Genomic DNA, 12,914 nt, shown 5'->3' on the forward strand with positions numbered 1-12,914 from the left:
AAGCAGCAGCAGAAGCAGAAGCAGCAGCAGCAGCAGCAGCAGCAGCAGGAGCAGCAGCAGCAGCAGCAGCAGCAGCAGCAGGAGCAGCAGCAACAGCAGCAGCAGCAGCAGCTGCAGAAGCAGCAGCAGCAGCAGAAGCAGCAGCAGCAGGAGCAGCAGCAGCAGCAGCAGCAGCAGCAGCAGCAGCAGCAGCAGCAGCAGCAGCTGCAGAAGCAGCAGCAGCAGCAGAAGCAGCAGCAGCAGGAGCAGCAGCAGCAGCAGCAGCAGCAGCAGCAGCAGCAGCAGCAGCAGAAGCAGCAGCAGGAGCAGCAGCAACAGAGTGCACTCTTCCAGGTGAGTGTGTCCTGTTCAGAGCAGAGAGCTACACTGGGCACATTATTGAGCTCAAGGGAACATGGCGTCAGGAATATGAAGCTTTATAATGGAATCCACAAAGTCAAAGTGGCACAAGGAGCACTAAAGATGATAAAAAAACCGACAATAAATGAGCTCAAAAGGTAGTCAATTATCCCTGTATTAAATCTGACTCAAGATGACATCAAATAAATAAGAGATTTCAATCAGCAGGACAAAGATGTTTTAAGAGTGACTATGCTTTCCCACTTATTACAACTGAAGGTAAACTGTCATGAGTCACTCTCAAACATTCTCTTTTGCTATGGAAGCTACAGTACCTGGACGACAACACAGCTTTTATTCACGCCACCGGCTGGTCATTGATTCAAACTCAACAGTTTCAACAGTTCTGGCTGAGTAATGACAGATTGCAAAAGTGATTCCAATAGAAATTATTTTACCTAAGTTAACTCGAGATGTTTCCTGTTTTTACCAACTTCGATCTGAGCAGAAATGACAAGATACACACAAGTGCACAATGTTTGTCCATTTAGTCTGATACATAAATAATAAAGCATAATTCCAACAATATAGGGAAACAATATTGCATTTCATCGTGCTGTTTAGGAGCTTAGCAACATTTGAATATATAAAAAAAGGCTACACAAATATGTTATAATCTTTCAGGTGATATTTCTGCACTTTTGTGATTGATTTTCATTTTCATTTAACATTTGTCTGAGAATCAAACCTCAACTCACAAACCTCAACTGCATGGGTTTTATGTGTATATGTACTGTATGTATATGTGTATATGTATATCTGTGTATGTGGATATGTATGTATGGAATTTCCCCATGTGGGACAATAAAGGATTATCTTATCTTATCTTATCTTATCTTATATATTTTTTTCTCTTTCTTTACATGGGTTAGTTTGGTTTATGTAAGTTTTTGTTGCTGTATGTTTAAAAAGAATAAATAGAAAAAAAGAAAAAAAAGAATGAAACTTCAAAGACATTTCCACGACCAGTATGACCGGAGCAGGAGCTGTGTTCGCATTGCCGGCAGTAAGTCAGACCTGTTCCCAGTGCATGTTGGACTCCGCCAGGGCTGCCCTTTGTCACCGGTTCTGTTCATAATTTTTATGGACAGAATTTCTAGGCGCAGTCAGGGGTCGGAGGGTGTCCGGTTTGGGGACCACATGATCTCATCTCTGCTGTTTGCAGACAATGTTGTCCTGATGGCTCCATCAAACCCGGACCTGCAACATGCACTGGGACGGTTTGCAGCCGAGTGTGAAGCGGCTGGGATGAGAATCAGCACCTCCAAATCCGAGGCCATGGTTCTCGACCGGAAAAAGGTGGCTTGCCCTCTCCAGGTGGGTGGGGAGTCCTTGCCCCAAGTGGAGGAGTTCAAGTATCTCGGGGTCTTGTTCACGAGTGAGGGAAGGATGGAGCGTGAGATCGACAGGCGGATCGGTGCAGCGGCTGCAGTGATGCAGTCGCTGCACCGGACTGTTGTGGTGAAGAGGGAGCTGAGCCGAAAGGCAAAGCTCTCTATTTACCGGTCGGTCTACGTTCCTACCCTCACCTATGGTCATGAGCTTTGGGTAGTGACCGAAAGAACAAGATCGCGGATACAAGCGGTCGAAATGAGTTTCCTCCGCCAGGTGGCTGGGCGCTCCCTTAGAGATAAGGTGAGGAGCTCTGCCACACGGGGGGAGCTCAGAGTAGAGCCGCTGCTCCTCCACGTCGAGAGGAGCCAGCTGAGGTGGCTCGGGCATCTGTTCCGGATGCCTCCTGGGCGCCTCCCTCGGGAGGTGTTTCAGGCATGTCCCACCGGGAAGAGGCCCCGGGGAAGACTCAGGACACGCTGGAGAGACTATGTCTCTCGGCTGGCCTGGGAACGCCTCGGGATCCCCCCGGAGGAGTTGGAGGAAGTGTCTGGGGAGAGGGAAGTCTGGGAGTCCCTGCTTAGAGTGCTGCCCCCGCGACTCGGCCCCAGATAAGCGGAAGAAAATGGATGGATGGAAAGACATTTCTGTTTGATTGATATAACATTGTCAGACTATTGTTATCGGGACACTCCAAAAAATATCAATATAGCCCATACCATTTTTATTTTTTTTTACAAAGGAACACCGGTACCGGTACTACAACACGTACCGACTACTCCTCCTACACCGTATCTTCATATTAGTACCATGTTCTTGCCTTGTCACTTTCTACGCCGTTAACCGAAGCTTCCACGCCCCCCGAGGTCCCCTCCACCTGGCTTTACCTCCGCCCACTGCACGGGGGGAGAACCGTCCTGTGCACAATCATTTTGCTCCGACTGCAAGCTCTGCTACCACCTCCTGCTCTAGCTGCCACGGCGACGGCACGGGAGGAGAATGATGGATAGAGGAGAGGATGCAGCGAAATGAGGAGCGGGGTAATTAAGTAAAGGTATTAAAAGAATATGAGGTAGACGCGGACACGGACAGAGGTGTTTGGAGGTGAACGTGGATAGCAGCTGCGCAGTTTATCAGACAATAGAACCGATAACGCAATAACATCACGGTTTGACAGAAATGTAGTGTTTTTTTTTTTTTATGGAAATGTTGAAAAATGCAGTTTTGTTCATCATTTTAATTATTCAGTCTAAATCAGCCTTGAGCGTGATTTTGTTTCTGTTAAGTTTTAATTTAGACAGAGTTTTATTAATACATTTCTCCAGGGATGAACACATTCGTTTGAAGAATACTGAAATGATCTAGTCAAAAAGTATATTCAAATATCACAATGATTTCTACATTGCAATATGCATCTATACTATTTCTAATATGTTGCCGCCCTAGTGGATAGTTCATATTACACAGGTAAAAAACTACTGACAATAATGTGGAGTAAGGATGTCAATATTATTCGGTTAATCGATAATTATTCAATTATTCAGGTCACAAATAATAATCGTGACAATTTTAGAAGCAAAATTACATATTCTTGTTCAATTTATAGCCCAAAAAGAGAGACGTAAATGTAAAGAACTTTATTTTATCTGTCTATTTCAAGTCACATTTAACTTTATTTTGTCTTTCAGAAAGTTCAATTTCGACATGTCAGAACACGGGAATGAAAGAAAATGAAAGATTTCCCTGTTGCTTGGACACAAATACTGGACGCGAACAATCGTTAAATTGTGACGTTTCAGCAACGTCACAATTTAACGTCACAACCTCCCTATTCAGCAACTTAAAAAAGAATAATAATTGCGAAACTTCAACCTACAAGTAAACCAAAATGTAAACTGCTTTTTTATTCAGCTGTTTATATACCTTATCATTGAGAAAGTGTGATGTCATTTGTCATCTTTCTTCTCAGAACGATCTCACATTGTGAATTTGACATCCTGACTAAGGAGTATGAAGCTAAAATTAACCACTGAAAAGGTCATATCCGTGGGTTTCTTCCTGGTTTGAAGGAATCGGCACGGCAACGGCTTCTCTGTTACAGCAATAGCTCAACTCAAAGCAAAACATGATATCTTCTGAAAGGGAATAGGTCCTTGCACAATCTATATATTTTAAATTGTGCTTCTTAAGAAGATGGAACACAAAATTAGTAACAAAGACAGAGAGCGAGAAAGGAAGGAATCATTTACCTGAAACCTATGAATACTAATGTGACACGTCGTGATGCTGGGTTATGGTAGTTCATTAAAGAGTATGCAGCATAATTATAACGCTCTAACAGGAACTTAAACCGGTATGATCATGTTTATGGTGTAGCGGACAATTTTTATATTAGCCATTTGCTTATATTTACAGGCAAATTGCAGTGTGATGAAGCTGCTACATTTATCCATTTTTATCTTCAAACATCTGTTTAACATGCTGAAAACTGAAGGAAAATTCAAGGGAAACTCAAGGGAAACTCAAGGGAAAACTCAAGGGAAACTCAAGGGACACTCAAGGGACACTCAAGGGACACTCAAGGGACACTCAAGCTCAAGGGAAACTTATAGAAAACCCAAGGGAAACTCAAGGGAAACTCAAAGGAAACTGAAGGGAAACTCAAGGGAAAACTCAAGGGGAAACTCAAGGGGAAACTCAAGGGGAAACTCAAGGGGAAACTCAAGGGAAAACTCAAGGGGAAACTCAAGGGGAAACTCAAGGGGAAACTCAAGGGAAAACTCAAGCTCAAGGGAAACTTATAGAAAACTCATAGAAAACTGAAGGGAAACTCAAGGGAAACTGAAGGAAAACTCAAGGGACACTCAAGAGACACTCAAGCTCAAGGGAAACTTATAGAAAACCCAAGGGAAACTCAAGGGAAACTCAAAGGAAACTGAAGGGAAACTCAAGGGAAAACTCAAGGGGAAACTCAAGGGAAAACTCAAGCTCAAGGGAAACTTATAGAAAACTCATAGAAAACTGAAGGGAAACTGAAGGGAAACTGAAGGAAAACTCAAGGGAAACTGAAGGAAAACTCAAAGGACACTCAAGGGACACTCAGGCTCAAGAGAAACTTATAGAAAACTCATAGAAAACTGAAGGGAAACTCAAGGGACACTCAAGAGACACTCAAGCTCAAGGGAAACTTATAGAAAACCCAAGGGAAACTCAAGGGAAACGCAAAGGAAACTGAAGGGAAACTGAAGGAAAACTCAAGGGTTATTTTGTCTTTCAGAAAGTTCAATTTCATAAAGCCGCTCAAAAACTTGAGGAAATATAACATGAGAGAACCACGGGAAGGAAAGAGAATGAAATACTCCGCTGTTGACACAGTCTCAATAATCGTGAATACTTACAATAATCCTTAGACACAATAGTGACCACGCTTCACCGGTAAACCTATAGTGCACCTTTAAGTATTCCACTCTAAACACGAAAAGTAGTTCCTCAGGCCACTTCAATCCCTAATAACAACAGCTGTTTCCTCAATACCATTTCCATCCTCACGAGCATGACACAACGTTCGCTTTAGACCTAAAAAAAAACGATAGACATCCAACTCTCCTTTCACCAACGATTCATCCTTTTTCCGAGACAAATGTCAACTTAAAAATACTGAGTCATGCTGTTTAACTTCTTACACCCAGACCTTTCAGAACGGCCGGTACAAAGCGCTATATTATCTCAACTTGTCGTTCCCAGCAGAGCGGCAGTCGGCCCCTTAACAAGGAGTCAGAGCCGGAGAAATATTTTATCTGCACGGCCAGTTCGGGGGCTGCCTTTTGCGCCCCGAGCCAATTAAGATAATGCATTGACGAAGATTAATATCATCGGGGGAATGCTGCCAGGCGATAGATTTCAAACAACTTTAGCGACGAAAATCTCAAAAATATGAAAGTTACATTTGGTATCGGGTCAATGAGAGGATGTTTCGCAGCGAGATTGACGGCGTAGACAAAAAAAGCAGCGGAGGCAAAGTCAAATGCCGTCAGTTTGGGGGAAATTGCACCAAAATTATTAGGTAGAAATGATTGCGTTGCCAGCGTCCGTCAGGGGTGAAAAACGTAACATCCCATTAGTCGTCTGGTGATGGGAGAAAAAAATGCGAGTGCGTCAACTACGAAATATGAGTTTGTGCCTGCGCGTGCGAGTGTTCTAACCTTTGGAGATATTTGTATTCAAGTGTGCAAGAAGGAGATCTGATAACGGATATATACGGATACAAAATGGCAGGAATTATAACTTTTCTCTTGGAGTAAATTGTATCTGTCGACCCATTAACTAGATCTTTGCGTTTGAGGCTATGATCAATGACAACTTGGGATGTAACGACAACCTAAACATTGTAATATCGCCGGCAAAGGTCTCGCTACGAAATCGTGGGGTTCTCGCAAAATATATTGAATGTGACGCTCCTTCGTTTGAATACATTGTTTTGTTACTGCAACAGCGAAAGAAACAGAGGAAACGACACAAACCACGATCTTTTGCTCCGTTTTAGTGCAGCCAACATGAATTATTTGAGCATTTGGAATAAGGCGGTAATTATTTGGATATTGTCACATCCCTAATGACTTCATATATTACGTTGTGAGATAGGGTCGACCCTTGGCAGAGGTTTATAGGCTCATTTATGCTAAGTTTGTTGTGCATAAACACATCTGTGCGTTCCAGGTGTAGCTGCCGTCACTGCATTTATACTTTCAACCATTTCTGATGTCAAGGCTGTGTTCGGGTAAATGATCAGGAATAAACCAGAAAAAACAAACATGGAAACCAGAAAAACAAACATGGAAACCAGAAAAACAAACATGAAAACCAGAAAAACAAACATGGAAACAAGAAAAACAAACATGGAAACAAGAAGAACAAACAAGGAAACAAGAAGAACAAACAAGGAAACAAGAAAAACAAACAAGGAACCCAGAAAAACAAACATGGAAACTAGAAAAAACAAACATGGAAATAAGAAAAACAAACAAGGAAACCAGAAAAAAACAACATGGAAACTAGAAAAACAAACATGGAAACCAGAAAAACAAACATGGAAACTAGAAAAACAAACATGGAAACAAGAAAAAGAAATAAGCAAACAAACATGAAGGGGCCCGCAACAGTTTTTTGAAAGAGAGAATTGTTTATTTGTCATTTAAACACAAGTTAAGCTTCCACAAACTCTGAGGAGATAGACCAAATGGCAGACGGAAGAACGCAGAGGACAGACAGAAGCCTTCACGCATAATCGTTTGCATCTCGAATGCGGAGCCTTCAGCCTGACCCTTCCCACTCAACAATACTTCTCAAGCCAATGTAAATGCACTATCTCTGCCCTCTTCACGAAATAGAAAAGCAGCAGCCTCTACTTTTCCATCTCCTCCTCAAAATCACCAGTTTTGTAGAGGCCAGGGACTAAATCTTCACCTTGTACTTAAAAGCAAACCGTGAAACAACGAAGTAGACATTTTCTCACAATAGCATTCAGATTTAGAACAGCCTTTTCAGACCGCAAAGTGGTCAATTATTGTGCACCAATGAGAGACTAAAGCACATTATAGAATCAGGTTTTCATTTTCTCAAACTTCTGCCATTATCTGCCCGTTGTCTCCCACTGACAACGGTGTGGCTCACTAACACACTGTTGTAGCCTTCCACACCGGCGGTTTTTAACTTCAGAAAGTGAAGTAAAGTCCCCGACGAGATGTGGCAGACTTAAATAAAAGTTGGAGAACCATGTCAAGAGCTTTTGACAAATGGGAAATCCAACCACTGCTGTAAACCAATTCTGAAAAGTGTCAGAGAGTATGGCACAAAGTAATCTTGTTATGAAAGGAAGCAAGTGAAGGGCCAAGTGTGAAAGGAACATGGAGGTGCCACAAATGTGAGCGATACATTTCTGTCATGCGTTTTTGGCAATACCAAAATCTTTGTGCAGCACTCACTCTTGTGTTATGGAGCTGACACGGCTTAAGACAAGTCGCACAATATCTTTCAATTAGCAACACATTTCCTGTCAGTATGAAATGAACATGGGAGTGAAGCATTAAAGATGTTTCTGTTGGAAGAAGATGTGGACCATGACTCTTTGTAATTGTAAGCACTCCCTGAATTTAAGTCTGACTGACACGTATATACATGTAATACTGTGTTTTTCCTTTTCATTTAAACTTTAGTACATTAAGCTTAAATTGTTGGGCCTCAAACAACCATTATATTTGTTGATTGCAGAAGATTTTAGTTGTTTAGTCAATTATCCTAAAGCATGAACAAAAATTTAATTCACAATAAACAAACTGTTAATTGTTACTTATAGGCTTAGTAACTACTTACTTACGCGGTTAGAAGTTAGGGAATTCATCAAATGTACAGTTAATAAGGCTTGTTTATGATGTATTAATGCTACTAATGTGTTATAATAAAGCGTTACCCGTACTTTTACTTCTACTTGAGAATATTTTTGACAGTGTAACAGTACTCTTGAGTAAGTCTACAAGGCAATGTTTAAATATTTTGTGAATCCGGGAATTGCTCCTTAGATTTTGTAATAAAATAAAATAAATAAAATAAATAAAATAAATAAAATAAATAAAATAAATAAAATAAATAAAATAAATAAAATAAATAAAATAAATAAAATAAAACAAAACACAAAAACAACACCATTCATACAAAAACAAACAAACAAAAACAAAGCAAAACAAAAACAAAACAAATGCTATTCAACTCATCTTTTTGGCCTAGTCTCATTTACAGTTACATGTTGTCAGCTGATGGTGGGTACATACCACTGTAGTTAACTATCCAATCGAAGACTCTCATAACATCACCAAACTGCAGGCGCATTTAATACCTTATTCCACTAAACATTTCATTGCTTAACCTTATTCACCCAACACATTTGCACAAACAAACCCCATTCAACTCGTTAGTAACTTCAAAACGTACTTCCCAAACTTTTTTAATACCAAAGTCGTTATGCCTTTCTTCTTGAGCCGAACCCTCCTCCTCAGCGCGGTTAGCATCACTAATGTGGCATTCTCCTGCAGCCTTCAATATGTGCTAATCATATCTCCACATAGCCTGCAGTCGCATCTGATTACTGATAGTGACAATCTTTTCTGGTCGGGCGTTTCACCGGGGACTGTATGTATGGGACCGGGCCGGCTTCATTAACTGCACATTACCTCAGCTACAGCGGGCAGATCTGTATTTATAGCCCCGTGCCCTTTGTGACTCAGAATAAATAACACCTCAATAACAAACAATAACTCAAGCTCATTGTCTGTCTCTCCGCATCTCCTTCACACAGCAGCAGCAGCAGCAGCAGCAGCACGAGCCAAAGCCGCCGCAAATCTGGCTCCAGGTTTAGTGCCATCGGGAGAGAAATGTCCATGCACAGGCTGAGGATGAAGAGGAGGGAGGGAGAGTCGGGAAACTTTACAGGAGAGGTGACGAAAGGAGGCTGACAGAGAGGCTATTTCCTTAAAACAACATGATTAACAATGGTCCAGCAAAGGTTTTGTATTTTTGCCGATTTGTATTTTTGATTAATTCACAGTGGAGGAATCTTATATACTTCGTTCAGAATTTGAACTATTTGGAAATGCTCCTCTGCGTACATCGTCACCAGGCTTGAATATCAGTGCTGAAATTGTACACACTAAGATACGTCTCTTTTAGTAGTTTAGCTTCCAAACGTGTGCAAAAATCTTAAAGCCGGAGCACCTAATTTTCAAACTGTTAAAAGAGGAAGTTGGTGCTCAAATCTGTCCCAACTTCTGACAATGGGCAGATCACTATTCACATGTATGGATTTACTTATTTTCTGCCACTAACACAGCTTTAGAGCAGCTTTTGCAGACCGATTTTGTCACAGAAAACTGCTTTTATCTTATACTTCATGAGTAATACAAAAAGCAGTCATTTCTGAGATAAAGAGTGATGCAGCTTTAAGCAAAATGCTTCTTGAAACTTTCTCATTTGTGAAACAGATCACACGCACCTTTAACGCTCAAACATTTCACATAATTCCTCACTAGTAGATTCAGAATGCCATGTTTACAGATGGAGTGAGCGGAAGAATACTTGAATCCACTGAATCTCATAACTTCATCTCGGTCCTTGTCTTGTAATACATCAGTTGAAGTATGTTTTCTCGTACATACACAGATGGTAGAAGATACACGAGGAGATGGATGGTGTTTGAGAGTGAGAAGCAGTTTGAGTGCTGAGCCCGTCTCATTAACAGACTGGTCCAGACTATAATTACTAAGCCCTGAGCTGGAGGAGGATGGATGTAATCACAACAGCTCGGGCTCATCTACTCTTCACTCAAAAGTTCCACTTCCATTTATAGCAAAAAGTGTAAAATAAACTCATTGGTTTAAAGATGTTGGTCTTGAACTTCTCATGTTTCATAGAGCCATCAGTGGGTAAATTTACAAGGCAACAAAATCAGATAACTAGAATAATCCGACAGATCTGATGCCAAAGAGAAATCTGATCAAAAACATGTGTAATAAATAGATTTTTAACAGTAACAGTTGTTTAATGTACAATGGATTTTAAAATATATATTTAGCATTTCTTGTAATGTTTTGTCTTTGCCACAATAGTCTTAGTATTTTTTGCTAAATCTTCCTTGTCAAAACCTGCACATGTGTGAACAATCAGAAGGAAATCAGATTACTCACACCAGAAGCAACTGTGTTTTTATTACATCATTTATTCTCCTGCTGTTCATGAACACTGTAAAAAGGTTCTCTTATCTTATCTCACTAACCTGGCTCACACCAGATTGATATGTATCACTCTGAAATGAACAACACAATATCAGTCTGGACAGGCTCTTGGTGACAGGTGGAACATTGTGACAAATATTTAAATCTGAAGATTGACTTCTTCCCCGTCCTCAAACACACAAAGAGATCATATATGTTTTTAAATCTGCAAAAACAGGCCAAAGCACGTCTGTTATTTCATGTTAGTTCAGATTCGTCCTTTTGACTTCCGTGAAACTACAACGCTGCGCTGTGATTGGTCAGCCACTCAGCGGCCGGGCTCAAACCGAACAGTGCGATACTGACCAGATGATTCTCAAGAATTTATGAAAAACAAATATCGCCAGAATTGACCATTTCAATCTCACTATCCGAGAATAATCAGATTTTTGATGTAAACATAGCAGGTGAATGACAGCTTCACTACACCACAGAACCTCATTTACATCCATCACTCGGGTTAGTGAGGCATGTGCAAAACGTGATGCATCATTGGAAATATTGGCAGTACTTTTGCACAATCGTAAACATTCAGTATAGACCAGGGGTGTCCAAACTTTTTTTCACAGAGGGCCACAAACCACCCAACAATGTCGAATTTGTCGAATGCCAAAGTGAATCATTTGAAATTTTGCATTTTACATAGTTTTGATGAGCCTCAACACCTTTAATAAGACTTGGAACACTAATATTAGGTTGGTATAACATAAAAATGCTTGAATTTTCCCAATTTTAGAGTAAAAAGTAGTATTTTTTGTAGTTTGGAGCACGTTAGCAGGAAGCCGGAGGGCCAACAAAAATTGGTCTGCGGTCCGCATTTGGCCCCCGGGCCGTAGTTTGGACATGTCTGGTATAGACTATTAACCTGTTATATTGCAATGCTAGTGAGACATAGACAGCAATACAAAAATAATAGAGGTGGAAACAAGAAACAATTCCCACAGGACGAAACACGAGACTGCGACGAGATGGAATTGGGTTTAGTTCACACACACCACGTTTTAACCTGCTCCATGTGTGTTCTTCATCCCCCTGGTCCTAAGTGTTTACCCCGGTCAACCACACTGACCCCGCCTCCCATCCCCGCCTCCACACTCCGGGGAGCACACAGGCAGCTGGCCGCAAACTTTTCATTAGTGAGCGCTGCCGGGGAAAGATGGCAAATATTTATCTTTGAGCAGATTGTCGAGTAGCTCCTGAATACAAAGCACGGCCGTCTTTACCCAGGGTTTCGCAGCGGGACTGACAAGTGTGTAGGATGTGGACGAGCCGCTATGTTAATGGAATAAATTAACCAGAGAGTTTTATTAATTCTTGGAGAAATCTGAGAGTATTTCACCTTAATGGAACTCAGATATTCTAATTTACAGAAAGTCTAGAATAGGAAAATACATATATCTAAATTCTTACAACATAGATAATTATGATGGATGCAGATATTTAGTTACCATTTATTTAGTTATCTGCAGAACTAAAAAAACTGCAAAGCTTTTTAGTTTTAGATCTCTACACACCTGTTCTGTAATGATATGCAAATCTCACAGTACAATATTATTAGAATATTCATTTCAACGTTAAATATTTATTGTGATATTGTAGAGAATTGCAGTACTTTTTCCTTTTAAAATGACTTGACAAACCTTAGTGAATCACGTCTGTCTCATTCCAAAGAATTGAGATAAAAAGTGGTTAATACCAGTTATTAAACGAAGCAAAGGTTAATAGTATGTAGTTCCCTTTTGTGTTGTTTTTTTTGTTTTTGCTGCAATAAAAATGCATTCAAGCAAAAAAAGACTATTGCTATATTGTGTTATCACCATTACAGAGCTACTTATTGCAGTTTTCATGTTAAACGTCTTACCGACAGCCTTGCACGCCTTGGACACCGGGTCCATCTCGTAGCCTTCGTAGCACTCGCACTTGAAGTCTCCTTTGTAGTTGATGCAGAGCTGGCTGCAGGCGTCGGGGTTCTCGCACTCATCTATGTCTGCAAGGGGAAGAGGACAAAATGAAATAAATAAATCAAATTGGACGACGTGATAACAGCTGCTCCGTGCAAATCGGTTTATGAAACGGAGTTAATGTCAGTAGCAAGAGTTGTGTTTGTTTGAGCAGTTTGCTGGAAATGGCACGATCAAAATAAGTTAGTTCAAGCGTGCTACAACAATCAGGACAACTCCGATGACGAGTACGACAGTAACGCCACGCAGTAATGCCAGTCAGAAGTTTGTCAAGATGCTTTCTAACCAAGCAAGAGACGAGGAATGACGTTCAAAATTGCGCTACCAGATTAACACGAGCAGAAAACCGCAAACTGATGATGTTGTGTCAAATCTGCAACCTAAATCTCAGGCCATCTTTAGA

General features: G+C 40.8%; 1 protein-coding gene across 2 annotated transcripts in view; it reads right to left on the reverse strand.

Moving 5' to 3' along the window:
* lrp8 (low density lipoprotein receptor-related protein 8, apolipoprotein e receptor) overlaps positions 1-12,914 on the reverse strand; it is a 255,901-nt gene that overhangs the window by 39,343 nt on the left and 203,644 nt on the right. For both annotated transcript variants that reach the window (XM_072439163.1, XM_072439161.1), the window contains exon 9: positions 12,412-12,537. In XM_072439163.1, the coding sequence (XP_072295264.1) occupies positions 12,412-12,537 (126 nt within the window). The remainder of the gene's footprint in view (positions 1-12,411; positions 12,538-12,914) is intronic.

This window comes from Eucyclogobius newberryi, unplaced genomic scaffold, assembly GCF_026437365.1.
Source record: "Eucyclogobius newberryi isolate DKJ021-1_F unplaced genomic scaffold, fEucNew1.0.hap1 SCAF_9, whole genome shotgun sequence".
Lineage (NCBI taxonomy): Eukaryota > Metazoa > Chordata > Actinopteri > Gobiiformes > Gobiidae > Eucyclogobius > Eucyclogobius newberryi.